Here is a 21,370-nt window from a genome sequence, read left to right as displayed (position 1 = left end):
TTGCTGCAGTGGAGGGATCGTGAAATAGGCAAGTCAGCATCTGCAGTCATGAATAACTTACCAGTCAACATTTCTTTTGCAATTAATAGAATCTGTAGCATGCAAATCAAACCAGCTATTAGCCTAATATAAAACCATGATATATCTAGGTATGGTGAAGGGTATGTGATGTGGGGTTATCTATCTATCTTTTAATTACAAAGGCCAAGGGAACTTTATCAGGATGCATAGTATCCTGAGTCCATTCAATAACTGGCCTTTAAAAATAAAAATCTGCCTGCCTCTATGGGATTTTAACATAGGGGGTTCCTTACTTATGCCCCCTGTATTTTAAGGAATAACATTTATTAATTTACGATACCTGGTTCATTCACAAAGAATATTGGTGTGTTTAAAGGTTGGATTTTTTCCTCATTTTTTAATTGAGGCATTAAGATCAATTTCCAACAGATGATTTATTGTATTCCTCTGGTTGTCTTAACTTATGCACAGTTGATGGTTTTATAAAGACACCCCTACACCAATAAATAGTTCATGTAGACTGTCACACAATGGTAAGTGGAACATTGGCCACAGCTTGTAACAACTTCATTTTTTACCATTCTTTATGTGGGGATGTGTACACAAGGATGTGTAACCTTGTGTAACTTTGTGTAACTTGGGAATTACAACAGAAAGGAACACGTTTCAGCTAATCAAAATCAATGACTGAAAGTGTCAGTTTCAGAGCTATTATTACCACACTGATAGATTGATTTTGCTTTTTATTTGCAGCCTACGTTATGCACTGTGGAACGCTCTGCGGATGGACAGCTGTGGAATCCGCAAAGGTCAAGAAGGCTTTTGTTACGAGGGCTGGAGGTTCCAAAACATCCATGAAGCTGGGGTAATTTTCTCTTATTTTAAATTATTTCCAATTGTGGTGAGCATTATTGGTGGGCTTTTTATAAAGGGTAGGCCTCTATTGCACTAAAATTATTCAACCTTTATACAGTTAACATCAAACTGTGTAGCTACGAAAGCTACAAAATCACATTGTCATAGAAATGATAGAGGCGAAATTTCCACTAGGTTTTATGAAGATATTTTACAGATGGGCTGAACATACATCAAAAGTAAAAAAAAAATGACATGGCCAAAATGATTAACTCACCAACAATATTTGTTGTATGGTGTATACCAGGGATCACCAAATGGTGGACCCATGATCCGAGTCCGGACCGTGGCGTGATCCTATCCGACCCAGACCATAATAGCCTAATTTAGATTTTCACGTAAGATTTCAAAGCTGCGCTAAATGTTTCGTTGGTTAGGATAACAGCATTTACTTCAGGAGCTTCAGGAACCATCATTTCGCTTTGCTGCTACTCAGCCAGTGAAATCTGTGAATTCTGATAAAGTCGAGTCAGTGAGTAAAGTAGCCTACTATGGGGGGAGAGACTGATAGCCTGAAACGAGCGAGGAGAGGAGACGGGGACGAGAAACAATCAGATGGATATCTAAGTTAACGATAAGTAAGTTATTTTCAAATCATCGATTGCTCAAAGAGGAGGAAGCTAGACAGCGAGAACAGAGCTTTATATAACGATACGGGGGCAATACCACGCAAAACTGTCACGTCCGTAACGCCAACTAGGCTAAATATGGATGTGACAGTTTTGCACAGAATTGCCCTGGACCTCTTCTATTCTGAGACAGGCGATTTTTAAAAGCGCCAATTTGAAGCACCTCTACTAGACAAAGCATATTGAGCAAGCATAGGGTAGGCTAGGCCCATTCAACAGTGAACTGAGACCACAGAATATTTTACGATTTAAGAAGGCAATATGATTGATCCACCACAATCTAGTTAAGCCGACATGCATTCACTGCCCAACAACGTGATGTTCCTGGGTTTCCAGGATTTCGGGTCAACATAAAAAAAAAAACTAAAAAAAATAAATTAAACTTGCTGATTAATGGGTTCAAGGAACCAGCCTTGTCTCAGCTCAAATTTTATTTTAAGTTCACGTTAAGATCTTTAAAATAGCCAAGGCTACTCAGTTTTTCTCCCCAATCACTCTTATCTTGCCTTATTTCTCCTCATTTCGAATGTTGCTTTTTAGGCTACTTATTTTATTTCACATTAAACATTAGGCCTAGGCCTACAATCTTCTTGAATTTCCCCTTGGGGATCAATAAAGTATCTATCTATCTATCTATCTATCTATCTATCTATCTATCTACAACTAGGCTCCATCCATCCATCCTAATATTATATATACACAGTGGCGATTCTAGACATTTTTAACAAGGGTGGCACTAGTGAGGCACTGATTCAAGGGTGGCATGAGGCAAAACATCCAGATAAACAGAAACAGGCTCAAGATGTGAAATTAGCACAAATACATTAGGGAAACCAGATGCAAACACCATACTCATAAATTGAAGGACAAAAAACACAAATACCTTACTCTCACATAAAATGTCTTTGTACTTGAATAAAATTTAATACAAACATATTAAAGTTAATTATCTAAGTTGTCTGTCACTGGGCTATGCTGTTCTAAAAAAAATTCCATCATGGGGACATTAAAATATAATCAATTTTATTATATTACTGTAAATGAAGATATACAAAATATACTCATCCAAGACATTTCCCCCACTCTATGGCCATCTATTTTTGTAGCTGTTACAATAATTTGACCTGCTTTTTGTCTATTTGTTTATTTTCTCAAGAAACTTGAGGTTGGTATGAAGGAGTGTATTGTGTATGTGAGCAATTTCATCTTCCTGAATCTCAATATTATGATCACAACAAGTCTGGGCAAATTATTAATTAAATTTTCACGTGGGGTAACTTGTTGCAGGGCAACCATAACCGGTTCCATGTCTTCCGATTAGATGATTAATCATCAGTTTCTTGAGAACTTTAAAGTTGAAGGAGTGTATTGTGGATGTGTGCAAACATTGTGCACGTTGCACATGGTGCAACTTCTTGCAGGGCAACCACATTACCTGGTTCCATGTGTTTGAATTGGATGACTTCCATGTGTTTGAATTGGATGACTAAAGTTCTCAAGAAACTTATCTACCTGAATCTCAATATTCTGATCACAACAACTCTGGGCAAATTACAAGTCAGCACCAGTGCTGCATTCCTTGTTTTGCACTTTTATAATCACATCACCAAAAGTAGGTTATTGGTTTTACCAAAATAATTTGGCACTATTTTTAAACTACAAACCTATAAAGTATTTTGATACAAAATATGATGCCATTTTTTTCCAACTAAATAAAATAAAAATGACCACATACTATTTTGTATTTTACATACATGTATCAGACATACTGCCTATCCCTGGCTGTTGGCTGCAGCAACTCAAGCTAGGTAGTACTGATTGTTTTGTGTTTGTTTTGTGTTTATGTTAGTTTTGATCCAATTTGACAGCTTTGCTATGTTGCCCACCCAAAATTTCTACCAGCCCACCCAAATATAGTAGCCTAGCCTAGGTTAGAACCAGCCCTGCCCTGCATGGAGACATATTTTACGATAATAATGGAGAAAATGTTAGCATGTTTTTGTTAACGGAATCATTCTCTCATTCATCTATTTGTGCAACAGCCCACATTCTGCCTTCAATCCAGCGAGACAAGTGAAATAAATGTTTTTTTTTTTTTTTTTAAAGCTGTCATCGTCATAGGCACGATATTTAGGCTACCTCTGTTAAGCCTACACAAAGTTGCGTATTAAGGAGTATTTCCTGATCGGGGAAACCTTTCGTTCCGCAGTTCAATTGTGCCGCAGGCCAATAAAGGCAAGTGTGTTTGCCACTTACATTTCTGACGTCTGACACTTCACACTGCTGCAAGTGCATCAAGAAAGGTCCCGCCTTACACCATGTTAATGGCCAATCGTAGACTAGGATTTGGGGTGGCACCTGGGGTGGCCAATCGAATCTCAAGGGTGGCCTGTGCCACCCGAGCCACCACCCTCTGGCTCCGCCCTGTATATATATTATACATACATACATATACATAGCCTAAACATTATGATGCTCTGGACCTTTGCTTGAGGAAATTTTCCGTAATCGACCTCGCTGAAGATTAATTGAATACCCCTGGTGTATACTGTATTTTCTGTATTTTGTTTTGTTCTTGACAATTGTCAGTGTCTCTTGAGTGATCAGAGCTAAATGTTTTGGGCTAATTTAGATGTAATATTGAGTCATTGTCTTTGATTTACCGGATTGACCCTAAAGCACTCCTTGTTTACAAATCACTTAAAGGACAAATCCGGTATGAATTGATCCATAGCTCTTGTTGGAAATCACTGTGTGCTGTTCATAGGAAAAAAAAATGTGGCACAGCCAATTCTGAGTTATGGACAGGGAAGTATAGCCCAGAGCATTATAGAAGTACTTTTGGTATTCCTGACATAATGCAGGGTAGCCGCGGGGTCTTAAAAGTCTTTAAACGGTCTTAAATGTCATGTTCCTTAATTAAGGTCTGAAAAAGTCTTAAATTCCGTTGCCAAAGTCTTAATTTTTTTTACAGAAGGTCTTCAATTTTAATTATACTAGCCTGCAAGCAAGGTGAAATGGGGGAAAAAACTAGCCTGGCGGGCCATCCTATATCATTGAAATGTATAGTCTGGAATCGAGCCATTCACCTCGCTTAATCCAAGGGGCGGGCAGAGAATTGTCTTTCAAACTGCCTAGGCATGCAATAGGCCAGCGCTACGACCATATCCGTATCCGGTCGGCAAAACGGCAAATACATCCTTCTTCGAAAGGAATGACTTAAGTGCATTGTGTTGCTCAACTTTCAAAGAAAAGCACAAGTCCAACTCCTCCAAAGTTGACGCCAACGCCGATTCAAACAACCGCTCTTCGTTTGCCATAGCCACCTTCCTTGTTGTTCACTGTCTCAGGACTGTCGCTATCCTGTTAAGCCCGCCTTAAGACTCTCTAACAAAATAGAGCGCTGTGATTGGATGACGTCCATGGCGTCAGCCAATAGAAATCCCTATGGTTTGATACTAGACGTACAGGCTGAGCAAATTAATTTGCCGCCGCTAGGGTGCGTCTAGATTTCTAGGATAGGAAAAAACAACAACAATGTGAAAATTCAACAGGGGGTTGATTAACGTCAGAGATCGTCTAATTTAGTGTTGCACGGTGCACCGATACTACAAAAGTGTTGCAATAGCTATTAGCAGTTGTCACAATACCTAATTTTATTAGTATCAATACTTTTAAGAATGACCGTGTTCTTGTTTGTGTGCACAAGGCATGCTTCTAGTGCCTCCTCCCCAAGCCTGTGGCTGTGCGTCTTTTCTCCTCACACACATATGCGCAGCTGTCGTGCCATAAACAGCGAGACATGGCTGCTAGTTTAGCTTAAGTGATTCTGTGGTAACACATAATAATAGGCTAATATCAAGTTGATTTGCTCACTTGCACCTCTCATAACCTACCTAGGCTATGAGATGTATGCGTGGAATCTACTATTGGGTTTAATGTCATTTAGAAATAGGCAGCGCAACCTTTGCAAACTTTTACATCTGGAGAGAGCTCCTTGCTAACTAATTCTGCTAGCTCAGGTCATGTATGTCATTCGTAATTAGTGCTAAAATCATTATTGAACATGATCCCTTCTATGAACTTGATAGTTTTTTATTTACATTTATTTTATCTAATGACAGACAACAATGAATTGCATCCACATATCCTTATGCATTATGTGCAACTATTATTCACTAGCCTAAAACCGTGAGACTGAAGGCTACAGTAATTACTCACGTATTTCTTAAAGTGACAAACACTCAATTACACCTAGGCCTACACACCACATTAAAATTTGCCTAGGTGTAATAGTTTAAAAATAAATATTAAGTATTCAAATGACTAAATATGTTTAGCAATTAAGCAGATTAATAGTAATTATGCAGAAAAAAAAATACTATACATTAACTGTACACTTTATATGAATTCGAAGGTATATGAAATAGAAACATATGAAATAAGCCATAATTTTCCGTGTGTGTGGAAAGAGTCAAGCAGAATCTAGGATGCCCACTGGTGTGAATGATAACACTATATTCAATATTACTGATGATGTCAAGGTGGTCTGGGCCCCCAAATCAAATACATTTTTTAAGAATTATCGAAGAAGTATCGAAATCGCAATTCTTGATGTGGTATCGGTATCGAAACAATAATTTTGGTATCGTGGCAACTACACTAGTCTAATTTCTTAGGATATCGCAAAACAATACTTTGGGTTTTCGCACCGCAGCAATGAATCAACATAATCAGTCGAAAGGAGGAGGGACAGCACATCATGGGGAAGTGTTGTTTTAATTGTCATTATGGATTTGATCTGGTGTTTTACAAACCGCATAATGGGTGTGATGTAGGTCTTAATTTTCATGTAAGTGGTCTTAAAAAAAGTCTTATTTGGGGTGGTCAAACCTGGGGAAACCCTGTAATGGAAAGAAGATACCGAAGGCTTTTTTGCCATATTGAGTCAGCTTTACTTTCTTGTCCATAACTTGTCTAGGTTATGACACATTTTATTGTTCTTTGTCCTTTGGACAGTGCCTGGTGAGCTCGAACAACAAGGCTTTGAATCAGTTTACACCAGATTTGCCCTTCAATGAGACTGTGTGACATGTTCCAGCAATACTCATCACTTAAACCTCACTGATCACAGGAGAAATGTTCCTGTTGAAACCCACTATCAGAACTAAACAAGGCAACGCTGCATTTAGTTGTTATGCGTTCTGACTATAGAGCCAGCTCCCAGATGACAAAAAAAATTGCCCAAATTACTTTTTGACATCAGGACTCTGAACTAAACTATTTTCAGATGCCCATTTTTTTTTTTTACACTGAATAGGCTTAGTCCAACCAAAACAAGGTTTTGCCTAGTGGTAAGCTGGATAGGGGTTAATCCTAGTCTGACAATACAGTTTACTCACTAGATGAGGTGAGGGAATTCAACAAACTTGTTTAAGCTTGACAAATATATCAATACAATCTGTTTTTCAATTGGGCAACATATAGCAAATGTGAGTGGTAGCTATCACATCCCCCATTCTGTGTTTAAGTGATTAATAAGGTGTGTCTGATCTTTGTGCTGTATCAAAATTCCCACAGTTATGAAAGCAGACGGTCAAACAAATGTCTTACTTTGTATTTTTGAGTGGCTCACAAACTAACAATGTTCTATTTTCTGCTCTTCTCTCCCTCCTCCCTTTGGTTGGTTCCACCACCAGGATAAAAGACGCAGATTGACCAGCCCACGCTTTCATCCACCATTGTACACAGTATGGCACGCTTTGGCACAAGTTCAGTTTGTTTATGTTATTGTTTATTAGTTCATTCCTCTATGTTGTATGATTTATAGATAGACTTAAATTGTCATTGTGCAGTTGGTCCGTACAATGCAATTTGCTTGTGCAGCTTTTAAAAATAATACTCACATACACACTCACACACACAAAAAAAATAAAAAAATAAGAATACACAATTTTTAAAAAGAACATATCAAGGCATTAACATGCTTCCATTGCTTGAAGTCCATTTTAAAGTGCAACTGTGCAAGCTCCCATTCTTAAAGTCCATTTTTAAAGTACAACTGTTTTGCTTTGTTTTATAAAATAAAAATTTGAAATGCTATGGAGTGCCCTATTTTTTGACCCTCAAACTGATATCTCAATTGTAACTCCTACTTCTCAACAGTTTCTCATTGCAATGTCTCCTCATTTGCTCTATTATTTCTCCTAAGGAGAAACAAATTGTAAATGAGACTACACTCAAACATATAAGAGATCTCCCTGTATTTCTCCTGCTTCTCAAACTAATATCTCTTATGTGACTCCATCTGCTCTATTATTTCTCCTAAGGAGAAACAAGTTGTAAGTGAGACTACACTCAAACATATAAGAGATCTCCTGTACTTCTCCTGCTTCTCAAACTAATATCTCTTATGTGACTCCTACTTGTCTTATTGCTATGTGTCTCATCTTTTTGCTTGTTTTATTTCTCCTAATTTTGAGAAATAATTGTGACAAAAGTAATACTTAAATGATCCTTAAAAGAGAATCACCATTTTGCCTCCTTAGCAACAGAAGGGATACAAATGAGAAGCAAAAGTTTCCTCTGGGAGCATAGCCGTTAACCTGTTTAGCATGTTGTTAGAGGTTCTGGTTGAAAAAATGTGTTAGCTATAAGTTACAAGTGCTAACCAGTAGGCCACGGCTTTGTCCGGGCATGTCTCTGAGTGTGTTGTTTGAGCCCCCTTTCATGTGGGGGGTCTGCCTACTACCTACGTACACTAGTGCTGATAACATTGTAAAAGATCTGTTTATGAGTAGTGACGTCTGTATGCAGACACCTGGTTATCTATAAACCCTTTTGTAGTGGGTGTGTTTTGCCCCGGCATGTCTCTAGGATTGAGATTATAAAAGCTGTGGGTGATGTATAGCTATCATTGTTAGCAGTGATTTTGAACAGAACTTACCATGGCTGACATGATTGAATCGGCAAAATCAAAGAGACGGATTACACTCACGCCTGTTAGCTCTAAGCTATCGAATCCTGAAATGACTTATGCACCGCAAAGGAGGAGACCTGAAACTTTTGTTAATTTTCTGAGTAAACCTAATGATGGCGTGGAATACCAATGGTTGTTGAACGATGGGCGCATAGGAGGCTATGTTTTTGACAAGGAAGATCGCAGTGTGAAGCTATACGCTTTGACATCTCCTCGATTTTGGCGTTTTCAGGCGACATGGCGCACATTTCATTTTGTGATGCAGATTGGGTGATGTTTAGGGACTCTTGGAAGGATATTGTACAGCCTGCTATGGACAGTCGCTACACAGCATCATGGAATAGTCCAGCCTATATCAAGTCATATGATAGGGGTCTCAAACAATACACTCAGAGACATATCCTGACCCAACACCTCCTCTACAAAGTGAGGGGGTTCATAGACCCCCAATACATACATACATAATTAACCACTGTGTTTGTAATCAGTTAAACAGTATGACTCCGGCTAGCCAACTATATGATAAGACACATGAAAGGGGCTTCAAACATCACACACAGTGACATGCCCGGGCCCAACACCTCCTCCAGGCATAGACCCATTTGGTCACACACACACACACACACCTACCCCATGATTCTAGTTATAAAATTACAGTACATGGGATTTGGCTGACACCTTTTTAACCAAAGCGCCTAGCAATATGGTAACCAATTTAAACTTTTAAAAAAAAAAAATATTTTTTAGTCCATATCTCTCAACATCTCTAGGACTTATCAAAAAATAAAAGTAAACTTCATACTACTCTCAGCCATTAATATAGTTGCTAGGAGTGGGGGTCGAACCCACGAGGATACAAACATCCATTTGATCTTAAGTCCAATGCCTTAACCACTCGGCCATCCTAGCAGCACACTTTGTATTTAGCCCCATTTACCACTAAACATATACAACTCTTGTGACTGTCACATGACTCACAAAACAATAACAATAACAAACAACACGTGTTTTTAGCACAGCTTTTTCACAGATTTGCTGATTTGCTGTAGGATCATCTTGGTTGAGATTTCAACCTCAGGTTGACATTAGGTTGTGGAAATTCCAAAAATGGTCATGATCTGTAGACCAAACCGACACAACAATGCGTCATCAAAACATTAATTTGATCTCCAGTTTATACTCAGAGGGCCTTTCGTGTAATTTAGAATTTTCTTTGGATGTGACACTTTCAAATTATCAAAATATAAATTAATTGAAGAAGGGAAAGTATGACATGTGGTATGCTTATATTTCATTTGATAACTATTACCTCATACACTGATCTATTTCGCAAAATCATTTGTATGTTTTCAAAGGGAAATTGACATTTCTCCCTGTTGCCCTTGTGGACACTAGGCGGACAGTTAGAACGTAATTTGACTGACATATAGCAATAACCAATCCAAATCAGATCCGTGTTTTCCGTTGACCAATCAGCATCTCAGCTGGCGGTAAACGCGGAAGCACATGGTTTGTTGACTATCGGAAGACTCTACGTAGCCTAGTTTTACCAACACCGTCTACGTTTTATAACAATTGCCACGTTAACAGTGTCATGATAAGGTACTGTTATCTACATAGTATGTGGAGCTCATAATGCGTTGCTTCAATTTTGCAATAATGTGAACGACTGTTCTACACGTGCAGTTGTTATTGCTATGAGTGTCTGCTGGCTTGCTTGTACTTACATACATAACTTACCCTCCTCCTCCGAGTCTTAACTCTATATTAACTCTGCACAGGCTTTGTAAAATAGCCGAATGTGTCACGCAAATATATCATTATCGCTTAGCCGTGCAAGGATAGATTAGTTTGCCATTCAGAAACTCCTCGTGGTTTTCACGTGCTTGTAGCGTGTAGCCTAGTTGGCTAACCTTAACTTCTACACAGATTCGTCACATATATGTAGGCTATGATTTTGCTATTAGCCTATATGCTGATAGCTGAACAGATTATTGTTATGTGCAAACAGATGAACGGCAGACCAGTCAATGAAACGCGCGAACATGCCGCAGAATGTGTTTCAGCGAAGCGTGTCTGCACCAGGGAATCTCAGGTGCAGATGGCCGAGGACAAAGCCTCGTCCACGGGCAGCCAGGAGACGACAGAGGGCGTCAACATTGAAGTGGTAAACAGACACGACTGCTTAGACCCCAGAAGGAGGGGCATTGTAGGTCCACTACCCAACTGATAGGTCAGATCAGTTAGCACAGGGAAAAACAGCGGAGTAATAAAACTACCTTAGCCTAAACACACAGGCTGGCTCCTTAGGAGAATAAAAGAAATGCAGCTCTAACAAGCATGGTGAGTGGGGAATAACCATAACCTGACTCTCACCAGATGAATTTCGTTCCACCTAGCTCCACTCATCCATCTGGGATTGATCCATTGGAGTGGTGCTTCAGAAGGCTGGGACTTATTAAAAAATCCTTGCGTAAGATTGGATAAGCCACTTGTCCGTCATCTATTGACATGCTACTTCAACCACTCACATTGAAGCCAACCTGTGACACTGAGAACAGTCTCACAGTCGCTTCTACCAGAGACTTTCTAATGAGGAGACGGCACTCAAAAAATCCTCCATAGAAATGCATGGGGTTAGTTTGTAAAGCCAATATGGCAGTTGTCTACACATACAGTATCACACCCCTTCTGCGGCAAAACGTCGACATGTGAATACATTGAACCAATCATATGCTGTGTTGTGAATACATGTGGTGTGTTGTGGAGACATCCTGCCAATCATGTGTTGTGATCTCGCCGCTGGCGCAAGATTGGTGTTGTGAAGCCTTGCGCACGTGCATTTCTGTCGAAACGGATGCCCAATGAGTGCCCAAAAAGCGTTGCAATATGGTTGCTGAGTGAAGGGACTTGCCTAAAAGGACTTTGCTTCTACGCTACGTCACATCTATGAAACTCCCGCACTGCGTCCTGATTGGCTCTACCATACAATCTTGTGCTGAAATCACTCTCAACGGAACCGATCCCAGATGGATGTGAGTGGAGCTAGGCGGAGCTAGGCGGAACGAAATTCATCTGGCGAAAATCAGGTTAGAATAACCATGCCCGGCCTGACCTCTTGCCAGAAACCCCATTAGCTCTGAGGCCTTTGAAACCTAGTAAGATCTTATCGCTTTTTGAAATCTATACCCTGTCGAATTTCGCCCCCCTTTTTTTCTGCATCCAGAAGCGTGCTGTCAGACGTCTGGGCTTCCGGCGGGAATCCGAAGAGAAAGGACATGTATAATTTAGATGCACTCTTTGGCACAGGGTGACGGCTGCTTCGCCACATCAGTTTAGTGTAGGCTAATCTGCGTGCGCAGAGCCTGAGATAAAACGTTAGTTGGCAGGCAGTCAGGGGAAGCGGCGGGAGGCTCGGTTACATGTGGCCGGTGAGCTCCGGGTGCTTTCTGACCCTTGAGACGGGCGGTGGGCCTCCTCTAAAGGAGTGTTGGGTGCTCATTAAAGATGGAAGTTTCATGGACCCCCGAAGACTTCGGCCGAAGTAGCCTACAGTCTAGTAGGGCCTCCCCTGTTCTCTCTCTCTCTTTCTCTCTCTGTGTCTTTCTCCCTCTCCACACTTACTGTGTTGAATATGGTTTGGGACTTATTTTGTTAGGGTGTTTTGCTACAAAGTCGCCTAAGTCACTGGTTACCTTTCAAATAGGCAGTGTTCCTAGTAGATCCCACAGTTATTTGATGTGAAATTCATAGTGGTAAATATGTAGTTATGCTGACCCCCTCCCCGAAATAAAACAGAAAGAGACACACACACACATTTACACAAACACACCTCCATGTTCACAACTATCAGTAGTCAATGATTGTGCTTTTTCTTTGAAGTAATCTCTCTCTGTCTGTGTGTGTGTGTGTGTGTGTGTGTGTGTGTGTGTGTGTGTGTGTGTGTGCAGTCAGTCATCATGCCTGTGTATAACGCCTCTTGCTGGTTGGAGGAGTGTCTGGAGGCCGTCCTGAATCAGGAATTCACCGGCACCATGGAGCTGTCCGTGTTTGATGACGCCAGCACGGTATCCTCATCCTCCTCTTCCTCATGTGCTCCCTGTTCTTCATCGTCTTCTTCTCTCACCTGTTGTTATTCTGCCCTTTGCTTTTTCTTAACCAATTAAAGGAACACAGGACACATTTACCTCTATGCCCTTTGGTGTCAATATTCAGCACAATTTTAGCACTAAGATGGTACCCAGTTTGTCATAAACTGACTGGCCATGTTCCTGGTCATGTTCCTACACGATAAACAACGTTACATAGTGTAATATCAAGCGTTGCTACCCGATCACCAATGTTACATAGTGTAAGATCAAGCGTTCTTACTTGATCAACAATGTTACATAGTGTAATATCAAGCGTTCTTACTCAATCAACAACGTTACATAGTGTACTATCAAGCGTTCTTACTCCATCAACAACTTTACATATTGTAATATCAAGCGTTCTTACTAGGGATGTCCTGATCCAGCTTTTTGCACTTCTGATCCGATACCGATATTGTAGCTTTTAGCATCGACCGATACCGGCCGATCCAAGCATGTATTAAAGATTAAAGATATTTACTTATTTTGTTGTTATACTCATGTTGAAAAGGGTTTTACTCTTAAGAACAACTAGCCAACTTAATTAGGTTATTTTGAATAATCCACAATGGTTGGTAATGAGAAGCTGACCTGTTTATTCTTAACCGGGTTAAATAAACACAAAATACACAAAATAATAAATAGTCAACTAGAAATGTAATGCCAGAGGAATTACAGTAGTGGATGGAAAGCTGCTGGATTAATGTTGGTGGGGAGATTCCTGAAAAAAAAAAATTGAATCACTTAATCTTTGTGTTCATACAAACCCTTGTACCAAAAAACCTTGTGCGTCAGGCATTCTTGAGATATCACACTCAAGGTGGGTTTGGCCTTGACATGTGATTTCATTATTGCGTCCATACAAATGTTCACACCAAATTTGAAGCATGTGCGTCAAGCCGTTCTGAAGTTGTGACACAAGCATGAAAGCTGGCCTTTGGAAAATGTAATTCAGAGTATGCAGTGCAAGACTACTATACCTGCAAAACGGGGCTTTCAGTTGGTGTTGATGACTGCTCATTCTGCAGCCAGCTAACAATTACTTTGTCAACGTTAAAATAATTTAATCAACGTCGCACTGCAACATTTATTCTACATCACTTTTGCACCCTTCATTAATATTAAAGCAATGTTGAAATTCTAACTACAGATCAAAGGGATTTCAATGGTATTTCCACTAAAATGAATATTGAAACAATGTTGAAATTACAACCAAACTAAAGATCAACGTGATTTCAGTGCTATTTCAATTGATATTAAACCTCAGTAAACCACTATTCGCCTGGCAAAATATTGGGAAATTCATATCCTGCTTTATCTACAGCCAGGATAAATTTGGCTAGGCCTAGGTATGTCTTGTTTAGGCTACACAAGCTTGCATAAATAACCGTTGACAACTTGTTATCAGTTAAGCAAGTGCATTTATTCACTCTTCATCTAGAAATTCACGTGTACTGTGTTTTCCTGCCATCCATAGCAGTAGCAGAGTGAAGCGGCACCTAACAGAAATAGAAGGGGGGGGGGGGTTGAAATATGTTCAACTGAGCAACAAACTAACAGCTAAGCCTACAATCAAGTTATTTTACGCCAGTGGTTCTCAAACTTTTTCTTTCATTCCCCACTTAGATCAAGGGGGCATTTTTAAACCCCACCTGTCCCTCATCGCTCTAAGAAAGTGGTAGGTCCACCTTAAAATTGTCAAATTTATTGAAATAATGACAAGTTCCAAATATATCCTCGGCAGCAGAGTTAAAATCAGCTGGTGCTGCAGATATAATAAATAAATACATAATGTGCCATTGTAAATTAAACACACATATTTCTGTTTTCCAGCAACATATTAGGAAGCATAGGCCAATATTTTACAGCTTTGTACAATATATTCAATGAAATACCAACATGCTGCATTAAATGGATCACTGCTGGTTGGGCAATATTTTTGAAATAAACTTTGCAGGGATGTGATGTAGGCCTACAGTGGCTCCCGAATCAGACGTTTCAGTGATTTCACTCAGATTCTCAAAGGCATAATACTGTCGCGATCGAGGCGCCTGTCCCATACCTCAAGTTTTTTGATAAATGCAGTAATCTTAGATCTGCTAGGTGAGGTAGGTGCTTGTCTTAGCCTTGTAACTGGAGATTTAACTCATTGAGCCACTCATACAAACGTAGTTCAAAATTAAGGCTAAGTTTCAGCCAGTGATTGTTTGCCATTTCCCTCGTCAGGCCAGCTATCGCTACGAAAGGCGGCTGGCTGTCTGGCAATTTGAGTGCTTAGCTAGCTGCTACCGCCTCCACTGCACACAACCGCGAACCTAGAAACATGAACTTACTATGTTGCTAAGCTAGAAGTTTAAAGCTAACGCCAGCTTGTTTGCTTACTTGATTAGCCACAGACTTCACACAAAACACAAATAATTATAACTTACATTGGGTGTGGTAGGAAAATGTCCGTTTCGTCGTCGTTTGTTGGACGAACCAGACAACAAGAACGTAAACTTTCTTCAAGAGGATGCTTGACAGCAGCAGTGCCTGTAGAATCGGTAGGAGTAAATGAGGCAAGGAGAACGCTACTGTTAATTACGGGATGTGTAGTTTTAGGGAGCACCAGATTGTATGCATTAGAAGCTGAGACCGTTGAATTCACAGGTGACACCTTTGCCAGTGTTCTAATTAGCCCGGGAACTTCTCTGGGAGCTTAACAAGCGCAGCTGCCTTTAGGCCATTATGACATCACAGCCTTTGAAGTTTATGGGGGAAAAATGAGCATTTTTAATCCCTTATTTCTCAAAAAGTATAAACTTTATTACAAATCTGATAAAATAACTCTCTTGCCCCACTCCAGACCTTCAGAACGGTTATTTCAACATGTCTGTACGTTAAGCGGTTAGAGTCGCATTAATTGTTGAAAAGGTAAAAAGAAAAAAAGGTTATAATAAGAAGAAGCCGGGAGATTTCAAGATAGTGGATTCCATCCACTATAATAATAAGAAGAAGAAGCCAGGAGATTTCAAGATAGTGGATTCCATCCACTATAAATAACCACACAAACTGAATTGGCATCGGTGCTCTGCTCTTGAACAGCAAGAGTGTAAACCAAGGCTTAAAAAGCCATCAGTGCAAACAATATTGTAAACTGTATAAAAAAAGCAAAACACACAGTAAAGCTGAGTAGAAAATAAATAGTCAATTAACCACACAAACTGAATTGGCATCAGTGCTCTGCTCAAGAGTGTAAACCAAGGCTTAAAAAAGCCATCAGTGTAACCAATATTGTAAGCAATATAAAATTATATATAAAAGCTACACAAAACCTGAGTAGAAAATAGTCAAATTACCACACACACACTGAATTGGCTATAACAACCCAAATAACTGTCACGCCTTCTACAGTACAGTATTGCAATCTCCTCCACACTTTACTGCTCCATCTCTATCTCCACACTCCCTTCAATTTCTACTGTTTGCCCTGGCTGCAGTCTGAGCATAATGATCATTTCACCATGCTCAGGTGTCAGCCTGCTCCTGTGCTCATCAATGATAAGTGAGAATGCACTAAAAAGCGAAACTGATGCCACAACTGGTCTGTGTTTGCTGAAGTAACCTAGGCTGCAGGCTGCATTTATTACAGAAAATCAAGCAACATAGCAAGTAGGCCTATCTACACTATGTAGAGACAGGAGCTTAAGTTTACCGCGACAACAGCTGTCACTAATTCACATTGTCGTAGGCTGCGCCGATGCACAGACTAAATGGTAAAAAAAAGTTAAGATAGCCTACTGGAAGCTTCTACACTTTTGGATGTGTAGAGTTGTAGGCCTAGGTGCACTTAGTTGTTAGCGATTGACCAGGTTGCTTTTTGAAATGAAATGCGTTTGTTAGGCTAGCCGATTGTAAAAATAGGGAAATTAAAGTGCGTGCCGTGCCTATACATTACACAAACCATCTTAAATCGCGGAGATAACATTCGTTAGACAGGCAAAGCTGTCAGCAGCAACATGCATAAGAGCCTTAATAATGTAAGAGGGTCTCGTGGACACTCGCGGTCGTGGTTAACATTAGGCTATATTAATTCAACTGTGACATGAAATGTTTGCTTGATAACTTTAAATTCTTAGTGGGACAAGCACAGACAAGTGGGATGCTGGACAGGTCGCTAGGTGTGCGCTAGATGTGCTGAAAAACGCGGACCGGATTTAGGGGGAAAAGCTGAAAAAAACTGGAATGAATGACCTACATCGGTGCGCTGGAAAACACGGAGCGGAGTTTTGAAAACAAACTGGATCGGGAGTCCAGATCGGGATTTTCCCGTGCAGGCCGATCCCATATTGATATGCATTTTTTTGCTAATATCGGCGGCCGATCCGATCCAAATATCGGATCGGGACATCCCTAGTTCTTACCCTATCAACAATGTTACATAGTGTAATATCAAGCGTTCTTACCCTATCAACAACGTTACATAGTGTAATATCAAGCGTTCTGGGTGTGCACTGGCAATGTAGAGACTTCATTCTCCGTAATATGTAGCATGGAAATGAGTTTGAAGCCGTTATTTTAAGGTAGAAGACATGTATCGTGTTCCTTTGAATCTTTTCTTCTCTTTGTGGACCTCTAATCATTCTCTTCTTATTGTGTAAGTAGGACAATATGATTGTAATGTGATTGTATTTAACAGTTTGATTGTATCCAGCTTCCTGAATTTGGGAACATGCATCTGTTGTGGAAAAACAATGTTGCTGTCCTGGATGGTAGTGGTTAACTGTTTATTTATTTATTTGTTTATTTGTTTGTTTGTTTTTTTTGTGTTCTGGCAGGATAACTCCAGAGCACTCATTGAGAGTTGGAGGGAGAGGTTTCGGAAGCGGGGGATCGCCATGGTGATATCTGGTCATGACTCTAACAAACCAAAAGGAGGTTAGTGTGTGTGTGTGTGTGTGTGTGTGTGTGTTTTCAGATATACATCATAATAGCAACAAAACACACAAAACAGTAGCCTCACCTTAACCTAACAATAGCCTAGAAGGTTGTTTGCCCAGGGCGAGGCTCGGCCATTGCACAGCCGGTCGTGCTGATCCCTGCGAATTCCTCAAATGTGGGAATCTCGACTGCACAATTTTTTTTGGGCAGCCGTAGCCTACTGGTTAGGGCTTCGGGCTTGTAGCCGAATGGTTTGCCGGTTCGATCCTCGAAAAATGTGGGCAGGGGAAGTGGTTGAGCACCGCTGTAGCAGGCAGCTCACTGCGTCGGTATTAGTGCGTGCTTCACCTCACTGTGTGTCCACTGTGTGCTGAGTGTGTTTCACTAATTCACGGATTGGGATAAATGCAGAGACCAAATTTCCCTCACAAGATCAAAAGAGTACTTATACTAACAAACATCAGGATTGTGTCAACTTTTTAAAGAGTTCCTACTTATTTTAATGGTACATTTAGTTATATGACCTATCAATACTTTATATTCAGTGTTATAATCAACTGCACATTCACACTGATTTGTGTCTGTGTTTGTATGTGTAAAGGTCTCTTTCTCTCCGGTTAGACTATTTTGTGTGTGTGTGTGTGTGTGTGTGTGTTGAAAGCAAGAGGGTCTGCTGTTTTATTCTTGGTTCTGTGAAGGGGTCTGTCTACACCTTGAAGGTGATATCAGCATAGCAGGTCCCTCTCTCTCTCTCTCTCTCTCTCTTTCTCTCTCTCTCTCTCTGTATGTGTGTGCGCATGTGTGTTTGGTTTGATTTATGTCAGTCCGGTACATTCCTGTCGTCACTGTTTGATAATGGTGCATGTACATTATCCTGAAGGATTTTAAACACACACACACACATACACACACACACACACACAGTGTGACAGTTACTTGACTTATCTTCTTGCTCTCCTGTGGTTTTGATGTGAAAGCCACTTGATATTGTCCATGCATACCGTGTCTAACATACCACTCTTTCATCATCACAGAGTGAGACACACAGACACACACACACACACTTTTGTACATACATACATACATACATACATACAGACACAAAGATACTGCCCTCCCTCTACACAGACTCACACAGACTACACAAGATACAAATTCCCTTCTTTCTCTCTCACACACACACACACACACACACACACACACACACACACACACACACACACACACCTCTCTCAGACACACACACACACACACACACACACACACACAGAAACTCATACACCTGCGACCTGAGCTCTTGGACATTCCACCCTGTCATTGTCTGAAGGTGTAAATCCCGGCGTAGCGCCTGAATGGCCGGTCCATCCGATATCTCGGGAGTCTCACCAGACACCCAGTCATTCACATTAGGAGTGTGTGCGTGCGTGTGTACGTGTGGTGGTGGTGGTGGTGGTGGTGGTGGGTGGGGGGGGGGTCTGGGTATCAGGGTAGGGTCAAGCAGGAAAAAGAAAGTAGGAGATACAAACTTAGTAACTTGTATAGTCCACCCCCAGATCAAATAATCCGTGAAGATTCAAGTTCATTATTTGAACAATTACTGAACATTGCCATAATCATATCTAACCCCTAACATTGAGCCTAACCGTAAATTATTGTTAAAGGCCCCCCAAGCAACATTTTCAACTTAATAAAACAGTTTAGAAACCATTGTGATGGTTAACCCTTAGAACCCGATTGACGCAAAGTGCGTCAAAAAACACACCCTCTCTTCTCTGTTACATTGCTCCGGAACTGTTCATTGCAGCGAGATGAAACCTTTATTGCGTGACATTGCAGAAGTGGGGCTTTCCAACGAGACTCACGATCTGTAAGATCAAGTATGAAAATTAAAAAATAATATCAAATTAAATCAAATTGCATCATATTTAAAGTCTATACTTCTCTGCGTTAACCTGCGCACCCATTACTCTCGTTTGAATTACTCGCGTGATCGTATAGATATGGCAACCAAATCAGAGGAAAGAGGAGACACAGGGCTATCCATTGGTACCATCGATGTACCTTCTGGCTTATAAAAACAGACGAAGTGACTGCAAAATAATAACGTCATGTACACAAAGCAACGCTGCACACCCATTACTCTTGTTTGAATTACTCGCGGACCCGTGATTGGATAGATATGCCACGCATGTCAGATGAAAGAGGAGACACAGAGCTATCATTTGATACCAAGTACATCCTTCTGGGTTATAAAACAGATGAAGTGACAGCAAAATAATAACTTCATATAGCTGGACTTACCCCACGTTTTTGTCTGTTTTGTGGCAAAGCATGTTTATAATCCAGCGCTATCTTGTGTTTCTCTATGGCAAAGCATGTTCATAATCCGGTTTTGAGATCCTAGCAAATTCCTGCATGGCATCCAATTCAAGGCTCACATTGCATCCCAATTTGTTCAACAAAGAAACACCTTTTTTGCCTTTACTTGCAATCCAGTAAAAAGTTGAGAATCATTATGAGTGCATACACCATAGGCACACACAGGCTAACACGCAAACTCGGGTCAAGTCAGGTCAGATCAGTTCGTGTCACAGATATGGAGCGCAGAAAGGTAATTTTTCATCACAAAAAAAAATGGCATTTATTTCCTTAAATCACACACCACATATTTCTGTAAATTGCTCAGCCCCAGAGTATCCCTCCAACATGGCAATTGTATTGCCAGATTCAGGACAGTCTGCCCTACACATACATGAAATGCATGTAGAGCTTACATGTCAAAATATAAGAATTTTTATAATACGCTTTTTATATTTTAATTCTTTAAAAATCAAAATAAAATCAATGCTACTACTAATACATCTAGCACAGGAAGTCCTGTGAGAAGCGAGAATGAGCGAGAAACACGAAATGCTTAAAATTCTCTGGACATACACACTCCACCCTCAAGCCCAATTAGCCGGCTGGCTATTACTGTAGATGGCTTAATTTTTTAGATGTTCGTCATGGCAGAGAGGAAAGACCAAAGAGACTGTTGTGAAATGTGCACCCCAAAGCTGTAGGGGTAGAGAAAAAAATGCGACAACAAAAGTGAGAAATCGGCGAAGAAAGGACTGGAGTGTCAGAAGGGCCTTTTAACAGAGTGATAACAGATAGTTTGCCAACGATCTGAGCATCTGTAGATAGTCTGTGTGACCAAATTCATAAATCCAAAGTCCCTTTAGGCAGAAGACGGAAGATATTGTTCTCATTAAAATATTGAATGAATAATACCTTCTGTGAGCCCTGAAACCTAAAAGAGTTGATTTACAGTTCTGGTCATAGCTCCTCTGTGTGACCTGTGTTGTGTTCGTGTGTGTGTGTGTGTGTGTGTGTGTGTGTGGGGGGTTATTAGCTGTTGATGCTGCGCCGTGAGTGTTGGTTTAGTCTTCCCGTCTCTCTGAGCTCCAATGACACACAGACTTCCTCTGGTTGTGTGCCATGAGATCGTAGTGTTTTCCTGAGGGCTACTAATTAATATGTCGGGGCTGCTGCTGCTGCTGCTGCTGGATGAGAATGACCTTCTTGTTCTGGACTTTGCTGATTGTAACATTTGGACTTTTGAAGACTACTCTTCTTTGTGAACCATGTCAGGGCAAGGCTCGAGTAACTGGGCTAATTTTCCATAATCTGGACTGTTAAAAAAAAAACAAATTCATTCACATAAAATTAGAATAACTTCTCCGATCGCAAATACTGCACAATTAAACTCTAATGTATGACTGAGGTAATATGTA

At 40.4% G+C, this 21,370-nt stretch overlaps 1 protein-coding gene, 1 non-coding gene and 1 pseudogene across 5 annotated transcripts in view; 2 read left to right on the top strand and 1 right to left on the bottom strand.

Annotated features, from left to right (window-relative positions):
- Positions 1-9,368: 9,368 nt before the first annotated feature.
- On the bottom strand, positions 9,369-9,453 carry trnal-uaa. The gene has a single exon. It is a non-coding gene; the product is annotated as a tRNA-Leu (tRNA).
- Positions 9,454-10,037: 584 nt separating this feature from the next.
- b3gntl1 (UDP-GlcNAc:betaGal beta-1,3-N-acetylglucosaminyltransferase-like 1) overlaps positions 10,038-21,370 on the top strand; it is a 61,590-nt gene continuing 50,257 nt past the window's right edge. For 3 of the 4 annotated variants that reach the window (XM_048249194.1, XM_048249193.1, XM_048249196.1), the window contains exons 1-4: positions 10,038-10,146; positions 10,556-10,711; positions 12,495-12,611; positions 17,492-17,591. In XM_048249194.1, coding sequence (XP_048105151.1) covers positions 10,556-10,711; positions 12,495-12,611; positions 17,492-17,591 — 373 coding nt within the window. In that variant the 5' untranslated portion in view covers positions 10,038-10,146. The remainder of the gene's footprint in view (positions 10,147-10,555; positions 10,712-12,494; positions 12,612-17,491; positions 17,592-21,370) is intronic. The other variant, XM_048249195.1, reaches the window with a different exon arrangement.
- Positions 17,686-17,828, top strand: LOC125298670 (annotated as a pseudogene).

Source organism: Alosa alosa, chromosome 7 (assembly GCF_017589495.1).
Source record: "Alosa alosa isolate M-15738 ecotype Scorff River chromosome 7, AALO_Geno_1.1, whole genome shotgun sequence".
In the NCBI taxonomy this organism is placed as follows: domain Eukaryota; kingdom Metazoa; phylum Chordata; class Actinopteri; order Clupeiformes; family Clupeidae; genus Alosa; species Alosa alosa.
The sequence above is the reverse complement of the archived record's forward strand: the minus strand, read 5'-3'. Positions and strand labels throughout refer to the sequence as shown.